This window comes from Spermophilus citellus, assembly GCF_964194105.1.
Source record: "Spermophilus citellus genome assembly, chromosome: 14".
Lineage (NCBI taxonomy): Eukaryota > Metazoa > Chordata > Mammalia > Rodentia > Sciuridae > Spermophilus > Spermophilus citellus.
In genome coordinates, this window is record NC_138194.1 from 31,460,608 (window position 1) to 31,483,335 (window position 22,728).

General features: G+C 36.4%; 1 protein-coding gene across 2 annotated transcripts in view; it reads left to right on the top strand.

The window, feature by feature from the left end:
• The first annotated feature begins 1,197 nt into the window (after positions 1-1,197).
• The window catches only part of UBXN2B (UBX domain protein 2B), a 43,401-nt gene continuing 21,870 nt past the window's right edge, over positions 1,198-22,728 (top strand). For both annotated transcript variants that reach the window (XR_014018699.1, XM_081265589.1), the window contains exons 1-3: positions 1,198-1,326; positions 7,319-7,422; positions 12,201-12,345. Coding sequence is in view for 1 of the 2 variants with exons in the window: in XM_081265589.1 (XP_081121715.1) it covers positions 1,243-1,326; positions 7,319-7,422; positions 12,201-12,345 (333 nt within the window). In the remaining variant the exon portion in view is untranslated. The remainder of the gene's footprint in view (positions 1,327-7,318; positions 7,423-12,200; positions 12,346-22,728) is intronic.

The window sequence follows — 22,728 nt, forward strand, 5'->3', positions numbered from 1 at the left end:
TTCTTTGGTATAACATAGTAATTGCTAACTTTACAGAGAGATAGATGAGATTGCATATGGAATACATTCTGGGGCAGAAAAAAAATTCTCTAGCTGGGCCTAAGAATTAAACTGATATAAAACAGCTTAACAGGAGAAAAATGTGCAAATTTTAAATAAAATTTTACATGTACATGGGTGTCTACCAAAGAAAATGAAGGAAGATGAAGACCTGAATAAGCATCTGGGTTTATATACTAGACTGAACAAAGAGTGGAAGTTTTGGAAAAGGAACTAGGAAGGTGTGGGTTAGTTTTAAATGGTATGTTTGTACAGACTTCTCTGGGCCTGGACTCCTTGTCTCTAGTGGTTAAGACTTCTTTCCAGGGAAGGCATCTTTCACATGAGGATTGTTTCTTCCTTTCAGAAAAAGAAAGGAAGGTCAGAGTGATCTTCTTGCACCTGCTGTTGTGCCTTTGGCTAAGAATAATTAACACGCCAAAGCAGCATATTTTGCGGATATATTTTCTGAGCTCCAACATTTGCATAGTGCGCACAGTAGACACCAACAGAATATTCTCCCTTCAAACCCAAACAAGTTCCTCCTATAACACTTCCTCAAAACTCTACCAAAAATTACATGTTATTGTCTGTTTACATCTTTCTTTTGCCCACTAGATTGTGAGATTCACAATGACTGGGACTATTTCTTTTTGCTTTCATATCGCGAATGCATAAAAGTACTCGGGATATGACAGCTGTTTAAATAAATCCCAGTTGAATAAAGAAGGATTAAGGGTCTCCAGTTGGATTGTAAGTTTTCAGGGTGCTCTTTGTTCGCAATACCAATCCATGCTGTGAAGGCCATGTGCTGTTCAGTCCTTGACAGGAGAGAATTTGACTACCACTAGGCAGGTGAGGTCGAATGTTCACCTGATCAAACATGAGGAGACCTTTTCCTTGCTGAATTAGGAACGGGGCAAGTCATCGCTGCTCTTTAGGGCAGTCTACAGCGCCTTCAAGCGTTTAGCAGCGTGAACTCCAGACTGAAGCCGAAAAATATTAAGGAAAGCAGACTTGACAGACGAGAAAGTGCGGGCCGGACGCAAGCGCTCGGGAACTACATCGCAAGCGCGCTCCGCGGCGTTCCGCCCGGTCCCCGGGAGTTCACGGCACGGCTCCGCCCCTTCTCGCAGTTGCTAAGCAACTACCCCGGAAGTCACAGGAAGCGCGTCCGCGGCGGGCGCCGCGAGCCGGCGGAAAATGGCGGAGGGTGGTGTTCCAGAGCCCGAGGAGCAGGAGAGGAGGTCTTCTAAGCCAGGGCCCCCGAGCGCGCGGGATTTACAGGTGCGCGAGTTGCTGAAGCCAAGGGTGCTGCTGCGGGCGGGGCCGGGCCGGTGACAGCGCGAGCGCGCGTGGGTCAGAGGCCGCTTTAGACCGGCTGAGCCCTTTCCCGACTCCCTCTAGGGATGGAATTGAGACTCCTGCTTGGGGGTCACTCCAGGGAAGTGCATTGCACCGTGGTGGATTTGGAAACAGGTGCCCAAGTCTCTCAGGGGCGCACCTCATCCCCCTTTTACCGCGTGTACAATGCACGAAGCAGCTGTTAGTTTGCAATGGCATTTTGCGGCGTCGGGGTGAGCTTCCTTACGGAGACTTGGGAGAAGGAATTAGTATGGATGGTGATAAATCCGCAGACACTTAGAAAGTAATAATGGGTGCTGGCTTTTTCTTGTCTCGGTTGCCCTTTCTAACTTTATGACTTAAATGTAAAAGTGGTTCCTTTCCATCAAGTACCTTTTTTGGAAGGGGGAGGGTGAACTAAAGCAATTCATCCTACAGACGTGTATAAGGTGATTGTGAAGAGTGGTCTCTAAAACAGTGCACTTAGAAATGGGGGAGGGAAATAAAAACTTTGTATTGTTATAGGACACTGACTTGGTTGGCTAAATACCAGTGCACCAAATCTTATTGTTTATCAGAGTCTAACACCACTTGGCTAATGCTTGTCTTTTTTCTGCCCTCTTATAAAACCATTGATAAAACTCAACAAATAAATCTAAGGAGCTGTCATTAAAAATAAATGCTATTGAATCCACAACCGTTGACATAACGTTGTATTTATAGCCACATTTTGATTCTACTTCTTTGAACAAACATACTGACCACCTGCCATGTAACTTACTGCTAAGCTTTGGGAAATGCAGAGATAAATAGGACATCTAACCCATAGTCTGTGCTGGAATACTGTGGAAAGTTATTAAATGAAATTGTAGGAGGCTGCCAATTTAAGGAGGGCATCTAGATTGGGCCCAACAGACCAAAACATACAGAACTAAACTATAACTCAGCTTTGAGTGGTTACATGTGGCCCTGTACCCACTTAAGTAGTTAAGCTGTTAATGGTTGATTGACCAAGCAGTAGCTAATTAAATTTTCTGTGCCTCCCTTCCATTTTTCTATAAATGTTATAGGATCACATTGTTGCTTGGAGTTTTCCTAACCTGCTTTGGTTTTGGGAATCTCCCCTTCATAAGTTGTTTTGCTTGTCTTTATTTTACTAATAAGTGAATTCTGCTAAATCTAGTTGGTCTGAGGAATATCCCTTTTTAAACAGTACAGAAGTATAAAAGGCATTTCTACCTTTTGGAAACCTTCATACTTTTTTGGAGAAATAGGATAACATTTAATGATGTATCATTGAAGACTGAAAGAAGTAGTTCATAAGGTAGAGAATTTGGAGAATGAAGAGATCATTTTAATGTTAGATGAACTCAGTGCCTGTAGTTTTTTCAGTAGTAAATAAAAGCAAGGAACAGATAGCTTCTATTTACCTCATCTTTTCTAATATAGAACTAAGGGCAGTGTAGGGTGTTGAGAAAATGAATTAGTGGCTAGATCAACTTTGGTTTGCATTTCAGTCGTGCCACTTCACAGTTGTGTGAATTTAGGAGAAATGTCTTAACTTCTCTCAGCCTCATTATCATCATTTGTAAACGGAAGGTGTGATAGTGTTGGTGGGGGTATGGGGATTAAGTAATGCCTATGGAGGAACTCCACAAATCCCTATATTATCCTTGGGCTCAGCCCTTTTACTATGTAGTCACTGTTTAGTACCATTAAAGTTAAAATAACCTCAGACCCTTTTCTAATTTAAACCCACTTCTTTTTATGTGCACAGTGAGCACTTGCTATTTGGCAGATTGCTTGCATACTTAATCCAGTGGATTATTAATGATTTGAGATGTTCTGATAGATGTTAATTTCAAGAATATCTTCATTTCCCCACTAAATTGGAAGATTCTTTTTTCATCTCCTATCTGCTTTATGGTAGGTAGGTCAGTAGGAATGTAATTAATTTATGAATGTGATTTGGTATATCAAATACTGTATTTATTGATAATCTTTCCCTTATAATCCAATTAGAATATAAAAAGACTTGTAAGAAATTTAAAAATTATGTAAATGATGATTATATCAAGAAATAAAGTATATTAACAAAGGTTAAAATAATTGGCTAATGTTCTTCCCAACTGGTTTCATGGACATTGATTACTTATGGATTATCTTGTTTAATCTAGACCTGTTTAAGTGGCTACCCAGTTAAGTGCAGTTTTCAGTAGATTCTTCTTACTTCCCTCCTTATAGCTCCCTGTAGGGAGGGGAAATTCCTGGGACTGGTTACCTTGGCAACAGGTTGGAGCAGGGGCAAGTTCTTGATAAGATCCCTCAGGGGACAGTCTCCAACTTCCCAGACTCACTCAAAATTGGCCTCCTAGATCCAACCTGACTTGATTTACCTATCTACACTGACTGCCTGTCTAATTCTGGCTTCATAATTATGTTCTGTGGGAAAGTTTGGGCTAGTACTGTTAGTGACAAGAGTAAGTCTAAAAACATCTCTGCTGCTTACTAGTATTTCTGAATGTTTGCAAGATCTTTGTTTTGGGACCCTTCAGTTCATCCACACACAGGGTTTAGCTTTACATTTCATTAAGATATTGTTTGTTTCTGTTGCAGTTTTCCTCCAGAATAATGTCAAAAGGAAAAATTTTCTGTTCTTAATCCTTTGCTTCCATACTGAGGTTGGAATTTGGGGTAGAGGGTGGATTAGGGATAACCAATATTAAGGAATTGGATTTGAATTAATTGGATGGTCTTGATAATACTGTAAGTGAGGAAAGATTAAGAATGTCTAATACTGTGTTAAAATTGCCGCCAGTATCCTAATCATGTTATATATCATTATTCTGTAATATTGGTTCTCAACTTTAGTTTGTATCACCAGGAAAACTTGTTAAAGCAGGTTGGGCCTTGCCCCAGCTTTAATTCATTAGAAATAGAGTGAGACTAGAGTATATGTATTTCTCACAAATTCCCAAGTGATATTGGTGTAGCTATTCTGGATAATAAACCCTTATTACATTCTGTAGCACTTTTCACCATAAGGCTGAGAGTATAAGTATTGCTAACCTCTTGCTGCATACTTGATTGTCTTTAGTTACTTTGCTTCAATTTTGTTTTTCCATTTTTTAATTTGTTTTGCTTCAGTTTTTAAAGTTCTTCACATATCAAATTCTAAAGGAAAGATTATCAGTACAGGTTAAGTATTCCCAAAGCCTAAAATCTTGGGAGCAGAAATTTTTCAGATTTGGGATTTTTTTCAGATTTTGAAATTTTTTGCATAAATTTTACCAGTTGAGTATCCCTAACCTAAAAATCTAAACCCCAAAATGGTCCAAAGTCTAAAACTTTTGGAGTGCCAGCATGATGTACTCTCTCTGTATTATAGAAACCTTTTCTTAAATTTTGAGATTTTATTGTTAGTATGTTGATATTGACAGTACTTCAATTAATTTTGATCAATGTAAAATAATATTTTGTTTTTGTGGTGTCATCTGCTATATCAAATATATAAATTACACTTTTAAAATATTTACTAATGAATTTATGTTATATGATACAACATGGCATCAACTTCCTCTAAATATCATTTATTTACCTCTAAGTTAATGATATGTCGTAAGTAACTAAACCTTTCAGCCAGGTAGACTTCTTACTGTGGTTATCATTTTCCCAGTATTCTTATTTTGTTAATATGTTTCACATTCCATGAAGGCAAAGGCATTATTTTATTTATTCATTTATTTTTCAGAAGGAAAATATTATTTGATTGGCAGCATTTATTCAAATCTTCTTAAAGCAGAAAACAAGGAAAAGAAATATAGCAAAATCTCAATTAAAAAAATATATAAATCTGTATCTCTGATTCATGTGTTAGTCTTTCAAAACTCAATGTGGATGTTAAGTGCCAAATAAGTACTATGTTAGAAATAGCTTGGGAAACTTAAAATGTAAGACCAAAAGTACACAATTACAGATTGAGCATCTCTAATCAGAAAATCCAAAATACTCCAAAATCCTTAATGGTTTTAACACATGAATTTTGGATTTTGGAGCATTTCAGGTTTTAGAATTTTGGACTAGGGATGCTCAACCAGTAGATTCTGTGTAATTATTCCAAAATATGGAACTTTGAAACCTAAAGCATTGTATTACAAGCCTTTCAGTTAAGAGATACTTAACCTATAATGACAAAATGATATACTATGAGGATTTAGAAAAGAAAATTAGATTTAGTTAAGAAAATTAGAAAAGCTTTCACATAGGTTGTTTGAGAAGGCCAAAATACAGATAACATTTGGCATCAGGGGGAATAGGAATAATATAAAAGTAATTCTTAGAGCTGAAATAATATAATCAGCTACGTAGGAAATCTACCAAAGAACATAATTCTGAATGAAGACATTTTAGGGAGGTAAAATTGCTGAAAACTTTACATTCACATCATTGTTCACAGGTTTTTCCCATTTCCCATCTCTTTGTTTTTTCAAGGGTAGGATAATAAAGGACAATAAGCAGATACATAGGTAATACTACTGGAAGAAATCTTGGGAAAAATGAATCATTGATACAATCAATGCAAAACATTTTTAAAATAATAATCTTTTAGGAATGGAACCAACTTGCTTTGTGCTTTACGTACCTTAAGAATTTTTTATAGATATTTAAAGATTTGAGAACTAAGGCTAAAAGAGCTTAGGTAATTTGTCCACAATTACACAGTAAGCACCTAAATTAAGATTTGACTTCAGTTCTTTAAGATTATAAAGCAATTTATAATTTGAATTAGAAATCTAAAATTCCATGTTAGAAGTATGAAAATAGTTGTACTTGTGAGGGGGTAGGGTAGGGATTAAAAAAATTAGAAAAAGTAGAGCCTTTCATTTTTGTCTTCCTTTATGTATAATTTATAAGTCTACTACTTCCATCTTCAACAGGTTGACTCTTCCCTAATCCTTGGCTCTTCTTTTTGTACTGAGGAAAGAATTTAATTCATGGAAATGGTTTTCATATTTCCTGTGCTTCCAAAAGGAGCACTTTATCAGTCTTGTTTGTTTTTGACCAAAAAATCCTAAGGACTATGGTTATGCTAGTTGTAATTGAATAGCCTAGCCACAAAGGACATTAAGGAAAAATTTTGAGTTATTGTCCAGATGTCAAAAGTGAAAAAAATACTGAAATATTGGAAATACTGTTTTTGAATTCCTTTTCTAGAACAAATATGGTTTGTTTATTTCATTTTGAAGATATCCAGATATATATCTATAATGTATAATTTGGTAAGATTGCTATCTAACTGGTACATAAACCATATACATACACAAACACACTTAATTCATTTTCTTATTTCATTTTCAGAAACTCATTTTGCTAAATTTGATGAAATTTTATGTCTGGTAGACTTTTAAACAGTATTTTTGAAAAAAAAAATTATGTGCTTGAAATTTGAAAATACTTCAATTTATTTTAGGAGGTCTGATAAAAAAGCCCATATTCATGTGAAACATTTTCAAGAATTCTTAAGGCTTCTCACTCCCCAGATAGCTCACTTTCTCCCTTGAATATGTATGCCTTACTTTCCTAAATAAGTCTTTGCCTCAAAAAAATATATATATTAAAAGCATTGGAGAATTATGGAGAATTATGTAGATATGAATTTTTAAGTGAATTCTTACCTAATATGGATTTTAAAACTTGGTAATTGAAAATAAGCAACTACTGTGACTTCATTTTGCATTTATAAATAGAATTTTGAATAATTTTATGAAATACACAATGAGTATATTTTGGAAGGGTTAATCTTTTGAAGCAACAGTCTTCATTTTTTCGTTAGAAGTCTTTCCCACTCAATTTCAAGTTAATATTTCTGTTCATAAGTAATATAGGAGAGTTTATTTCCAGTGTTATGCTTTATAACAAGTCTGTTATTGTGCAGTTGGCCTTGGCAGAATTGTATGAAGATGAAGTGAAATGCAAATCTTCCAAGTCTGATAGACCTAAACCTACCATCTTTAAGAGCCCACGAACACCACCTCAACGGTAAGCTTTGTTTTAAAAAACTATAGCCCTTTTAAACTTAGTAATCCCAAATTATTTTAAATGGTCTTGGGTTTTTTTTTAAACTATGATTTCTTAAAATTAATACTGTTACTATTCCTGTTAATATTACTATTCCTAAAATTTTTATAGTCAAAATGCTAAAAGAAAATTACCTTAAATACCTGGTAAAATAGGCATCATATGAAATAATGTCTTGAATGCTGTTTTTCTTAGGTACAATGGTTCCTTAAATTTTTTTTTTTTTTTTTTTTTTTTTTTTTGAGTCATAGGACTCATTGAGGATCCAATGAAACCTGTGGGCCCTTTCCTTCCAAAGCAAAAATAATGTGTGATTTCATCAGTTTTTAAGGGTTCATTTGTTTCTTAAAGCCCATTGGTGAAGCTGTCTGGCTTTTTGTTGTCCATTTAAGACTCTGTAACTTCTGAATCTACTTCTGTATTATCATGTTTTGTCTAATAAACTACCTCCTGGACAGTATTTGCTATTGCCAAAATCCCTGCACTATAAAGAGAACCAGCTGTGGAGATTTAAGAGATAAGAATCAACTATACTTTATTGCCATGAATATTTTCATTAACACCTTGTCAGTACTAGAAATCTTATCCCTGTGGAGAAACTTGAGTTTTGTTATTAGGTCTTATTCTCAGAAAGTCTGTAATTTTATCAAAAGTTAAAAAATTACCTGGAAATCACTTTTTCTTATTTGTCCCTATACGTTCTTTTTGTAGGGGAGATAAAAATGACATGTTTTTCTGGACCTGAGTAAAAATAAAAACAATATTGGTAACTTCTCTACCAACTTTTTATATTAAGAATTTGAAACCCACAAAAAATCTAAAGATTAGTTCAACGAGTGAATGCTGTATATAATTCATATGTATTCACCAATCATTACTGTGTTAAAACATTATAGTGGTGCACACACACTCTCATTTGTTTTACTCAACTATTTCAAAGAAAATTGTAGGCATCATGGCACTTTACTGCTATGTTCTTCAGCATGCATCCTCTAAGTACACACATCTTTGTAACCTTACTAACATATTATACCTTAAAATATTAACAGTGATGCAATGAGATATTGTCTTTACTCTTATACTTCTTACAACCTTTTCTTGTGATTAGGATCCAGCCAAGAACCATATACTGATTTTGATTATTCCTATTTTGAATCTTTGAAGCCTGACCATTCTCCCTTCCTTTTTATTGTTTGTTTTTAGCTTGCCTACATAATCTAAACTTTATTACGTTGTCTATTTTAGGAGTCTAGACCAAATGTTTTATAAAATGTTCCACCTTCTAGATCATTGTTTTCTCATGATTCGATTCTTGTTAAAACATTTTTGTCAAGACTACTAGATAGTGATACTGTTTGCTTTTTATTATATTACATCAGGAACCATATAATTTCAAGTTTTTCCACTATTGGTGAATATGTTCACTTGGTTAAGGTGCTGCTACCACATCACTCCATTGTAAGGTACAGTTTTTCTTTTGTAATCAGCAAGTTGGTATCTTGGCATGGTTTGAATATCCTATCCTATCATTTAATTCTTATTTGTTACATATACATATAAACAACATAATTTTTATTGCTTCCTTAATTTATGCATTCTCCCAAGTTTTAAAAGTACTGAATATATTTTTGTATGCCTAAGTTTTAATTATTAAATATTTGGTTTTTGCTTCCCCAGTTTGAATATATTTTGAATGACTTAATTTACTCTTGGTGTAGCAAATCCAAAATTTTGAGTTTTTATAATAAAAGATAAAAGTATTACTAATTTTCTTGCTATCCTTGTATAATCCTTAAGATATTTCAATCCTTAAGATATCAGTGGTTTTACTTTTTTTTTTTGCTGACATAATGTTGTTGTTAATAGATAATGTATTTTGTTCTGGTTTGGTTTTGGTGCTAGGGATTGAACCCTTATGGTAAGCATGCACTCTGCCACTGAGCTACACCTCCAACCAATAATGCGGTTTTTAAGGATTTTGTACCTCAGATTTTATCTCTAGAATTTTTATGTATTAAAAGGATAAACTCCCTTAAAAGGTGAGACTTATTACGCTATTTTTACTCACCTAAGATACAGTGTATAGCAAATTATTGGCAATCTTTTTTCTAAGTGATATTTTTCTAACGCTGAAATATAAGCTTTCACATTCAGTATCACCATTTGCCCAGTGTCATTGTATTTATATTGTTTATTTAGTATAGAAAATATTGTTTCTGTGTCTACCTCCTTGAACACTGTTAGAAATCAAGATGGTTATATGTTCCTTGTCATTTTAAACTAATAGATTTTCATTGTCTGAAATTTTAGACATAATATTTTTGTGTTTAGTTTATAAGATAAGGTACATAATCCACAGAAAAACCTTCAAAATACAGTCCAACACCTACCTTAACATATTCACCCACAAAAATCTACATATCACACATAAAACTGTCCTCTACAAAGTTGTATTCTGGTATTGTTTTCAGAATTAAATGAGATAAATTGTATAAAGTGCCTAGTACACCATTGTACCTTAAAAGATTATTAGACTCTATCTAGGTTTGGTGGTGTATTCCTATAATCCCAGCAAACTGGGGAGGATGAAGCAGCTGGATCATGAGTTCAAAGCCAGCCTCAGCAAAAGCAAGGCACTAAGCAACTCAGCGAGACCCTGTCTCTAAATACAAAATAGGCTTGGGGATGTGGCTCAGTGGTTGAATGTCCCTGAGTTCAATTTCCAGTACCTAAAGTAAATAAATAATAAAGATTATTAGAGTCTAGGCAAGTAAAGAAGACAAGGAACAAAATTCCAGGCATAGAGGAGAATATAATCAGAATAACAGGAGATATAGGAACCAACATTTATATGAGTCAAAAATAAGATTGAATATTAAAAAAAAAATGTTGGATAAGTTCTTCATGAGTGTATGACCTGTGCTCTCTCTCACACAGGGCCCCACATTTAGAGCCCTGTGCTTCATTTAATGCTTTACTGTTTTGAGAGCCTTAATAATTTTTTAATAAGGGACCTATATTTTTATTTTGTACTGGACCCAAGAAATTATGAAGCCAGTCATGGATATAGCCATATGATGGACATCCTGGAAAGCCAAAAAATGAGTTGCATAGGAACTATGGGCACTAGTGATATAACTTAAGTATTTGGGTAATTATTAAGAATTAAAGAGACTAGCAAAGGAGAGTATACTCTTATACAATTCATATTAATTTTAGTTTGTTAAAAAGTGCCAGGTTCATGAAGTTGTGATTCTTTTGTTCTTAGAACTACTCCTGTGAGTATTTCTGTGTGAATTGACACTTGACAGAGGAAGGCTTCCATAGGCTCTTGCTTGGGGTAAACTTAGTACTTCTCCCTAGCACTGTTGGGATTAAAGTCTGCCTCTCCCACAGCAGTTAATGGGGTTCTGCTAGTATCTACTTGTTTCTAGTGGGATTTTTTCCTTTGACTTACAATGAACTGAGAGTTGATCAGCTGTTCCCTCTATCCTGTTCAGTTTTGTGTTTGCTAATTCTGAAAAAAAAAAAATCTTGAAGGTGTCCTCTATTCCTAGTCTGCAGTGCTGGGATAATCTCCTCCTACCCCATGACAGTATTGTTTTGTGAGTCAGTTCAGTGTGAATTTGGAACTGGAATGGAAGGTATGAGTAATTAAATATGTGAACTTTGATTGGCATCTTATACTGTAAGTCTCGATGGGGATACTTTGGTTATATTTAATGATACCCTTGATTGAAAAAATCTTGGAAGTAATCTTAGGTAAAGGAAATTTTTGTGTTTCCCCAGGAGCATTTATAAAGTTGGATGGGGATAAGTGCTGCATAGAAAATACACTGAAATTAGTCAGTGCATAGAAAATACACTGGAAAAAACTGCACATGATCCAAATTATTTTTTTAACACAGGAAATCATAATGGAGTAGGTCTTTTTTCAGTCTAAAAATTTCTGAGAAATAAATCCTTTTTGTATAGAATTAGATGTTTACATTGTATAAATCTAGATATCTCTTCACTGACTAGGTTGCTACTAAGTGTGGATTCCTTGGTGGGGAAGACTAGCTTCTGATTGTAGATAATGCTTTTCCTCACTACATCAAAAGAGCCTGATTTATGAAAAGAGGTGCATTTGATTAGCAGGCACAGAGAGCAGAGGGAGGAAGCAAATATATCATTTGCTATGCTACATGGGGAACTTGCTATCAGAATCTCTGCAAACTCAGTGAGAAAGTAATGAAATAAGCCAGTCCCCAAAAACCAAAGACCTAATGTTCTCTCTGATTTGTGGATGCTAATCCTTAACAAGGGAGGGTGGGGAGGTGAAGTGTAGAAGTTCATTGGATTAGACAAAGGAGAATGAAGGGAAGGGAAGAAGGATGGAATAGGAAAGACAATAGAATGAATTGGACATAACTTTCCTGTGCTCACATACGAGTTCACAACCAGTGTAACTCCACATAGTGTACAACCACAGGAAGGGGATCCTAATTGGAATGGGTTGCACTCCATGTTTGCATAATATGTCAGAATTACACCTTGTTGTTATGTATATCTAAAAATAACAAATTAACAAATAAAAGAAAGTATAGGAACTGTCTCCTATTTGATCTTTTCCTTAATCTCGTTTTAAAAATTAAATACTTCACAGGAGTCAAGAATGCCTCATTTAAATATGTAGCTTCTTGTAAAGTAGCTTATGTCTGTTCTACATTTTTATTCATGAACTATACCATTTAAAGGTTTTATTCGGGTGAACATGATGGTTTACATATTGTTCGACCATCAACTGGGAAAATTGTGAATGAACTTTTCAAAGAGGCACGGGAACATGGGGCCGTCCCTCTGAATGAAGCCACACGATCTTCAAGTGAGGACAAATCCAAGGTTAGTATTATTTCTGTGTCTGATTTCATTAATATTATTTACAAGCATTGTTTTATAACCGTTTTAAATATTTCATTTTATGAGATTATAATCTAATAATGACTGAAAATTGAGGCAGTTTCTTAAATTTCTACATGATTTTTTTACCTTTTAATTTGGAAATAGGTTCAAAGGAATTTGCAACAAGAAAGGTCCTATGCATGTACCTTTCATCTAATTTTCGCCAATGATACCATTTTGTGTGATTACAGTATAAGATCAAAGCCAGGAATTTGCTGTGGTTCCATATCATTTTATCACTTGTATAGATTTGTGCAATCACTAACACATTCAATAGAAGTTGGACCCAACATGGCGGCCGGTGAGGAGGCAGCACTTTCAATGCCTCCGCAGTAACGGGATCAGAGAGACCCAATAATACACCTACATGCGACCTGCTGAGAAACTTCTAGCAAAATTCCACTGAAAGGAGACCTGCCGGGAATTTGTAAGTCTATTGGAGGTGTCAGTTTGTCCCAGACGAGTGAATCTTGGCAATACAGAGCAAGGGCACAGTCCCACAGGCCGCCGCTGAATGGCCGCTGCCCAAACGTTGCAGCGAATGTATGAACGGCCACTGCCTGCCTGGGTCCCCGCGGGCCCAGCTCTGTGAACCGCCTCTGGCGGTTCGGGGCTGCAAATGACAACCCCCCCTCCCCCGCTCGTGTGAACAGCTTCCGCCCACCCGGCTCTGCGAAAGGCCCCACCCACACAGTGAACGGGCCCCGCCCGACCAGCTCTGCAAAAAGCCCCCCCCCGCGTGGCTCTGCCAACAGCCCTGCCCGCACGGGGGAATCAGGAGTGGCGCGGGACCCGCGGCTCGGAAATCCCGGCTACTGCTCCCACCAGTGCTGACAACTGAGGTCTCTTGCACCAGCTTCCGGGGGCATGGCTACCAGAGGGCAAGCAAATTCGCTGGGGGTTCTCAGCCCCAAGATCTACAAACTTAGGGTCCAAGGGAATGGCAAACAGGGAGAGTGTGCCCAGGCGTTCATGAAAACAGGGCTCCCAGGAGCAGCAGACCTGGCTTGTAGCCAGTATTGTGGTGAGCGTCACCTGTGAGCGGGGCCTGGCTTGAGGAAAAGTGGGGAAGTGACTAGACACAAGAGGAGGCCCTAGGCACTCAGGATTGGAGACCCGCCCAGTCCGGGAGGAAGAGCTGCTGCACAGTGATTGGCTCCCGCATACTGAGAGGAGCAGCTTGGCCTGGTGGGCACAGCTCCACTTACTGCAAGAATAGTTAATCGAACTCTAAGACTGCATTTATTAATTTTTTTAAAAATTTTTAAATTCATTTTATTTTATTTTATTTTTTTATTGTTGGTCGTTCAAAACATTACATAGTTCTTAATATATCATATTTCACAGTTTGATTCAAGTGGGTTATGAACTCCCATTTTTACCCCATATACAGATTGCTGTATCACATCAGTTACATTTCCATTGATTTACATATTGCCATTCTAGTGACTGATGCATTCTGCTGTCTATCCTATTCTCCACTATCCCCCTTCCCCTCCCCTCCCCTCCCCTCCCCTTTTCTCTCTCTACCCCCTCTACTGTAAATCATTTCTTCCACTTGTATTATTTTTCTCTTACCCCTCCTTTCCTCTTATATGTAATTTTGTATAACCCTGAGGATCACCTTCCATTTCCATGCGATTTCCCTTCTCACTCCCTTTCCCTCCCACCTCTCATCCCTGTTTAATGTTAATCTTCTTCTCAAGCTCTTCGTCCCTACCCTGTCCTTGGTTACTCCCCTTATATCAAAGCAGTCATTTGGCATTTGTTCTTTAAGGATTGGCTAGCTTCACTTACCATAATCTGCTCTAATGCCATCCATTTCCCTCCAAATTCTATGATTTTGTCATTTTCTAAAGCAGAGTAATACTGCATTGTGTGTAAATGCCACATTTTTTTTTATCCATTCGTCTATTGAAGGGCATCTAGGTTGGTTCCAAAATCTTGCTATCGTGAATTGTGCTGCTATGAACATCGATGTAGCAGTGTCCCTGTAGCATGCTCTTATTAGGTCTTTAAGGAATAGACCGAGAAGGGGAATAGCTGGGTTAAATGGTGGTTCCATTCCCATCTTTCCCAGAAATCTCCATACTGCTTTCCAAATTGGCTGCACCAATTTGCAGTCCCACCAACAATGAACAAGTGTACCCTTTTCCCCGCATCCTCTCCAGCACTTGTTGTTGTTGGACTTCATAATGGCTGCCAATCTTACTGGAGTGAGATGGTATCTTAGGGTGGTTTTGATTTGCATTTCTCTGATTGCTAGCGATGGTGAGCATTTTTTCATGTACTTGTTGATTGATTGTATGTCCTCCTCTGAGAAGTGTCTGTTCAGGTCCTTGGCCCATTTGTTGATTGGGTTATTTGTTATCTTATTGTCTAATTTTTTGAGTTCTTTGTATACTCTGGATATTAGGGCTCTATCTGAAGTGTGTGGAGTAAAGATTTGTTGCCAGGATGTAGGCTCCCTCTTTATCTCTCTTATTGTTTTCTTTTGCTAAGAAAAAACTTTTTAGTTTGAGTAAGTCCCATTTGTTGATTCTAGTTGTTAACTCTTGCGCTATGGGTGTCCTATTGAGGAATTTGGAGCCCGACCCCACAATATGTAGATCATAGCCAACTTTTTCTTCTATCAGACGCCGTGTCTCTGATTTGATATCAAGCTCCTTGATCCATTTTGAGTTAACTTTTGTGCATGGCGAGAGAAAGGGATTCAGTTTCATTTTGTTGCATATGGATTTCCAGTTTTCCCAACACCATTTGTTGAAGATGCTATCCTTCCTCCATTGCATGCTTTTAGCCCCTTTATCAAATACAAGATACTTGTAGTTTTGTGGATTGGTTGCTGTGTCCTCTATTCTGTACCATTGGTCCACCCGCCTGTTTTGGTACCAGTACCATGCTGTTTTTGTCACTATTGCTCTGTAGTATAGTTTGAAGTCTGGTATCCTATACCGCCTGATTCACACTTCCTGCTTAGCATTGTTTTTGCTATTCTGGGTCTTTTATTTTTCCATATGAATTTCATGATTGTTTTATCTATTTCTACAAGAAATGCTGTTGGGATTTTGATTGGCATAGCATTGAACTTATAGAGAACTTTTGGTAATATCGCCATTTTGATGATGTTAGTTCTGCCTATCCATGAACAGGGTATATTTTGCCATCTTCTGAGGTCTTCTTCTAAATCTCTCTTTAGGGTTCTGTAGTTTTCATTGTATAGGTCTTTCACCTCTTTTGTTAGGTTGATTCCCAAGTATTTTATTTTTGGGGGGGGATATTGTGAATGGAGTAGTTGTCCTCATTTCCGTTTCAGAGGATTTGTCGCTGATATATAGGAATGCATTTGATTTATGCATGTTGATTTTATATCCTGCCACTTTGCTGAATTCATTTATTAGCTCTAATAGTTTCTTTGTAGACCCTTTTGGGTCTGTTAGGTATAGAATCATATCATCTGCAAATAGTGATAATTTAAGTTCTTCTTTTCCTATTTTTATGCCTTTAATTTCTTTCGTCTGTCTAATTGCTCTGGCCATTGTTTCGAGGACTATATTGAACAGAAGTGGTGAGAGAGGGCATCCCTGTCTTGTACCAGATCTTAGAGGGAATGCCTTCAATTTTTCTCCATTCAGAATGATGCTGGCCTCTGGCTTATCATAGATTGCTTTTACAATGTTGAGGTATGATCCTGTTATCCCTAATTTTTCTAGTGTTTTGAACATAAACGGATGCTGTACTTTGTCGAATGCTTTTTCTGCATCTATCGAGATGATCATATGGTTCTTATTTTTAAGTCTATTGATGTGGTGAATAACATTAATTGATTTCCGTATATTGAACCAGCCTTGCATCCCAGGGATGAATCCTACTTGATCATGGTGTATAATTTTTTTGATATGTTTTTGAATCCGATTCGCCAGAATTTTATTGAGGATTTTTGCATCTAGGTTCATTAGAGATATTGGTCTGTAGTTTTCTTTCTTTGAAGTGTCTCTGTCTGGTTTAGGCATCAGGGTGATGTTGGCCTCATAGAATGAATTTGGAAGTTCTCCCTCTTTTTCTATTTCCTGAAATAGCTTGAAAAGTATTGGTGTTAGTTCCTCTTTAAAGGTTTTGTAAAACTCTGCTGTATACCCATCCGGTCCTGGGCTTTTCTTAGTTGGTAGTCTTTTGATGGTTTCTTCTATTTCCTCTATTGTTATTGGTCTGTTTAGGTTGTCTATATCTTCCTGACTCAATCTGGGCAGATCATATGACTTAAGAAATTTATCTATGCCTTCACTATCTTCTATTTTATTGGAGTATAAAGATTCAAAATAATTTCTGATTATCTTCTGTATTTCTGAAGTGTCTGTTGTGATATTGCCTTTTTCATCCCGTATGCTAGTAATTTGGGTTCTCTCTCTTCTTCTCTTCGTTAGCATGGCTAAGGGTCTGTCGATTTTATTTATTTTTTCAAAGAACCAACTTTTAGTTTTGTCAATTTTTTCAATTGTTTCTTTTGTTTCGATTTCATTAATTTCAGCTCTGATTTTAATTATTTCTTGCCTTCTACTTCTTTTGCTGTTGTTTTGCTCTTCTTTTTCTAGGATTTTGAGATGAAGTATGAGATCATTTATTTGTTGGTTTTTTCTTTTTTTAAGGAATGAGCTCCAAGCAATGAATTTTCCTCTTAGAACTGCTTTCAATGTGTCCCATAGATTCCGATATGTTGTGTCTGTGTTTTCATTTAACTCTAAGAAGTTTTTAATTTCCTCCTTAATGTCTTCTATAACCCATTGATCATTCAGTAACCTATTGTTCATTCTCCAAGTGATGCATGATTTTTCCTTCCTTCTTTTATCGTTGATTTTCAGTTTCATTCCATTATGATCAGATAAGATGCACGGTATTATCTCTACTCCTTTATATTGTCTAAGAGTTGCCCTGTGACATAATATATGATCTATTTTTGAGAAGGATCCATGTGCTGCTGAGAAAAAAGTGTAACTGCTTGATGTTGGGTGGTATATTCTATATATGTCAATTAAGTCTAGGTTGTTAATTGTGTTGTTGAGTTCTATAGTTTCCTTATTTAACTTTTGTTTGGAAGATCTGTCCAGTGGTGAGAGAGGTGTGTTGAAGTCTCCCATGATTATTGTATGGTGGTCTATTAGACTCTTGAACTTGAGAAGAGTTTGCTTGATGAACATAGCTGCACCATTGTTTGGGGCATATATATTTATGATTGTTATGTCTTGTTGGTGTATGGTTCCCTTGAGCAGTATGCAGTGTCCCTCTTTATCCCTTTTGATTAACTTTGGCTTGAAATCTATTTTATTTGATATGAGTATGGACACTCCTGCTTGTTTCTGCAGTCCATATGAGTGGAATGATTTTTCCCAACCTTTCACCTTCAGTCTATGTATATCTTTTCCTATCAAATGCATCTCCTGTAGGCAGCATATTGTTGGGTCTTGTTTTGTGATCCATTCAACTAGCCTGTGTCTCTTAATTGGTGAGTTCAAGCCATTAACATTTAGGGTTATTATTGAGATATGGTTTGTTCCTCCAGCCATGTTTGTTTATTAATGTTACTAAACCTGATTTGTTTTCCTCTTTGATTACTTTCCCCCCTTTACTGTCCTACCTCCCACTGTTGGTTTTCAATGTTATTTTCCATTTCCTCTTCCTGTAATGTTTTGCCAAGGATTTTTTGAAGAGATGGTTTTCTAGCTGCGAATTCTTTTAACTTTTGTTTATCGTGGAAGGTTTTAATATCATCTTCCATCCTAAAGCTTAATTTCACCGGATACACGATTCTTGGTTGGAACCCATTTTCTTTCAGTGTTTGAAATATGTTATTCCAGGATCTTCTAGCTTTCAGAGTCTGTGTTGAGAGATCAGCTGTTATCCTGATTGGTTTACCCCTAAATGTAATCTGCTTCCTTTCTCTTGTAGCTTTTAAAATCTCCTTATTCTGTATGTTGGGCATCTTCATTATAATGTGTCTAGGTGTGGATCTCTTATGATTTTGCACATTCGGCGTCCTGTAGGCTTCTAGGATTTGGGATTCTGTTTCATTCTTCAAGTCTGGGAAGTTTTCTCATATTATTTCATTGAATAGATTGTTTATTCCTTTGGTTTGGAGCTCTGTGCCTTCCTGTATCCGAATGACTCTTAAGTTTGGTCTTTTAATGTTATCCCATATTTCGCTGTACTCCCGCTCCAGTACCTCGCTGCTACTCAGCGCGCGCCGCAGACTCCATCCACGGGCCGGTCCGCAGACCAGCTATTTTTTTAATTTTAATTTTCATTTTTAATTTTCTATTTTTTTTCTTCTTTTCTTCTGTCTTTTCATTTCTTTTCAATTTTCTTATTCCCTCTTCCTTGAATTCTACCTGCTTAATCTCATTCTCTTTAGTGACTTCTTCCCTTCCCTTCTAATACCTTTCCTCCCAAGCATCAAATAAATTTATAGGAGTAAACAGTAACTCGGCAGTCAAACAGAACAAGAAGCAACATGAGCAGCATGTAAAAGCAAGGAAGAAAAGGAGTACAAACAATGCAGGACAGCCTAAATATTCAGGAGGACCTAGAGTCATCAGAAAAACGGTCATATAAAGAACTCAAGGAATACCTTAGACAGATGGAATGGAACCTTAAAGAGGATACGAGACAGCAAATTCAAGCAGCGAAAGAACACATTGAGAATGAATTACATAAACAGATAAAAGAAGAAGTTAAGCATCTTTATCAGGAGATAGAGAGTATAAAAAAGAATCAAACAATAATCTTAGAAATGAAGGAAATTATAAACCAAATTAAAAACTCAAATGAGAGTATCACTAATAGAGTGGAGCAAGTAGAAGCTAGAACGTCAGATAACGAAGACAAAATATATCATCTTGAAAAGAGTCTAGCCAACTCAGATAGGCTGGTGAAAAATCACGAGAGAAACATCCAAGAGATATGTGATAACATAAAAAAACCAAATTTAAGAGTCATCGGGATAGAGGAAGGAATAGAGATTCAAACCAAGGGAATGAGTAACCTGCTAAATGAAATAATTACAGAAAACTTTCCAGAAATAAAAAAGGAAACAGATATACAAATTGTAGATGCATACAGGACACCGAGCATACAAAATCACAGTACACCAATGCCAAGACACATTGTTATGAAGCTATCCAATATACACAACAAAGAGAAAATATTAAAAGCTACAAGAGAAAAGACGCAGATTACATTTAGGGGTAAACCAATAAGGTTAACAATGGATTTTTCATCACAGACGCTGAAAGCGAGAAGATCCTGGAACAACGTATTTCAAACACTGAAAGACAATGGATTCCAACCAAGAATTCGGTATGCAGCAAAATTAAGCTTCAGGTACTACAACGAAATATAATCTTTCATGATAAACAAAAGCTAAAGGAATTTGCAGCCAGAAAACCAGCATTGCAAAGCATCTTGAGCAAAAAACTACATGAGGAAGAAATGAAAAACAACAACCAAAACCATCAGTAGGAAGTGCCTCGATAAAGGCAGAGGGCGGGGGGGGGGAGCTGATCATGGAGAAACAAACTATATTTAAAAAAAAAAGATAAATAATCAAACATGGCTGGCAGTACAAACCACATATCAATAGTAACTCTAAACGTTAATGGCTTAAACTCTCTAATAACGCGACATAGGCTGGTAACATGGATTAAAAAAACAAATCCAACAATATGCTGCCTCCAGGAGACACACCTGACTGGAAAAGACATACACAGGCTGAAGGTGAAAGAAAGGTTGGGAAAAAATATACCACGCACACGGTCCTCGCAAGCAAGCAGGGGTGGCCATCCTCATATCGAATAAAATCAACTTCAAGACTATGTTAATCCAAAGGGATAAGGAAGGAAATTACATACTGTTAAAAGGAACCATTCACCAATAAAATATAACAATTATCAATATTTATGCACCAAATAATGGTGCTGTGATGTTCATAAAACAAATTCTCCTCAAGTTCAAGAATCAAATAGACCACAGCACAATAATCATGGGTGACTTCAACACACACCTCTCACCATTGGACAGATCCTCCAAACAAAAGTTGAATAAAGAAACTATAGAACTCAATATCACAATCAATAACCTAGACTTAACTGACATATATAGAATATATCAACCATCATGAAGTGGATATACTTTTTTCTCAGCAGCACATGGATCCTTCTCAAAAATAGACCATATATTATGCCATAGGGCAACCCTCAGTAAATATAAAGGGGTGGAGATAATACCATGCATTTTATCTGATCATAATGGAATGAAACTAGAAATCAATGATAAGGATGGGAAAATCCTATATCACATGGACAATGAACAATACGTTACTGAATGATCAATGGGTTACAGAAGACATAAAGGAGGAAATCAAAAAATTCTTAGAGATAAATGAAAATACAGACACAACATATCGGAATCTATGGGACTCAATGAAAGCAGTTTTAAGAGGGGAATTCATTGCCTGAAAGTCATTCCTCAAAAAAAGGAAAAGCCAACAAATAAATGGGCTCACACTTCATCTCAAAGCTCTAGAAAAGGAAGAGCAAAACAACAGAAAATGCAGCAGAAGGCAAGAAATAATTAAAATCAGAGCAGAAATCAACGAAATTGAAATAAAAGAAACTATTGAAAAAATTAACAAAACTAAAAGTTGGTTCTTCAAAAAAATAAATAAGATTGAGAGACCCTTAGCCATGCTAACGAAGAGAAGAGAGAGAACTCAAATTACTAACATACGGGATGAAAAAGGCAATATCAGAACAGATGCTACAGAAATACAGAAGACAATTAGAAATTATTTTGAAAACCTATATTCCAATAAAATAGAAGATAGTGAAGACATTGATAAATTTCTTAAGTCATATGATTTGCCCAGACTGAGTCAGGAGGATACACACAATTTGAACAGACCAATATCAATGGATGAAAAAGACTACCAACCAAGAAAAGCCCAGGACCGGATTGGTATACAGCGGAGTTTTACAAAACCTTTAAAGAAGAATTAATACCAATACTTTTCAAGTTATTTCAGGAAATAGAAAAAGAGGGAGCTCTGCCAAATTCATTCTATGAGGCCAACATCACCCTGATTCCGAAACCAGACAAAGACACCTCAAAGAAAGAAAACTACAGACCAATGTCTCTGATGAACCTAGATGCAAAAATCCTCAATAAACTTCTGGCGAATCGGATACAAAGGCACATCAAAAAAATTGTGCACCATGATCAAGTAGGATTCATCCCTAGGATGCAAGGACGGTTCAATATACGGAAATCAATAAATGTTATTCACCACATCAATAGACTTAAAAATACGAACCATATGATCATTTTGATAGACGCAGAAAAAGCATTTGACAAAGTACAGCATCCCTTTATGTTCAAAACATTAGAAAAACGAGGGATAACAGGAACTTACCTTGACATTGTAAAAGCTATCTATGCTAAGCCTCAGGCTAGCATCATTCTGAATGGACAAAAGTTGAAGGCATTCCCTCTAAAATCTGGAACAAGACAGGGATGCCCCCTATCACCACTTCTATTAAATATAGTTTCGAAACACTGGCCAGAGCAATTAGACGAAAGAAATTAAAGGCATAAAAATAGGAAAAAAAGAACTTAAATTATCACTATTTGCGGATGACATGATTCTATACCTAGAAGACCCAAAAGGGTCTACAAAAATCTACTAGAACTAATAAATGAATTCAGCAAAGTGGCAGGATATAAAATCAACACACATAAATCAAAGGCATTTCTGTATATCAGCGACAAAACTTCTGAAACGGAAATGAGGAAAAACACTCCATTCACAATATCCTCAAAAAAAATAAATTACTTGGGAATCAACCTAACAAAAGAGGTGAAAGACCTATACATTGAAAACTACAGAACCCTAAAGAGAGAAATAGAAGAGGATGTTAGAAGATGGAAAAATATACCTTGTTCATGGGTAGGCAGAACTAACATCATCAAAATGGCGATATTACCAAAAGTTGTCTATAGGTTTAATGCAATGCCAATCAAAATCCCAACGGCATTTCTTGTAGAAATAGATAAAGCAATCGTGAAATTCATATGGAAAAATAAAAGACCCAGAATAGCAAAAGCAATTCTAAGCAGGAAGTGTGAATCAGGTGGTATAGCGATACCAGATTTCAAACTATATTACAGAGCAATAGTAATAAAAACAGCATGGTACTGGTACCAGAACAGGCGGGTGGACCAATGGTACAGAATAGAGGACACAGAGACTAATCCACAAAGCTACAACTATCTTAT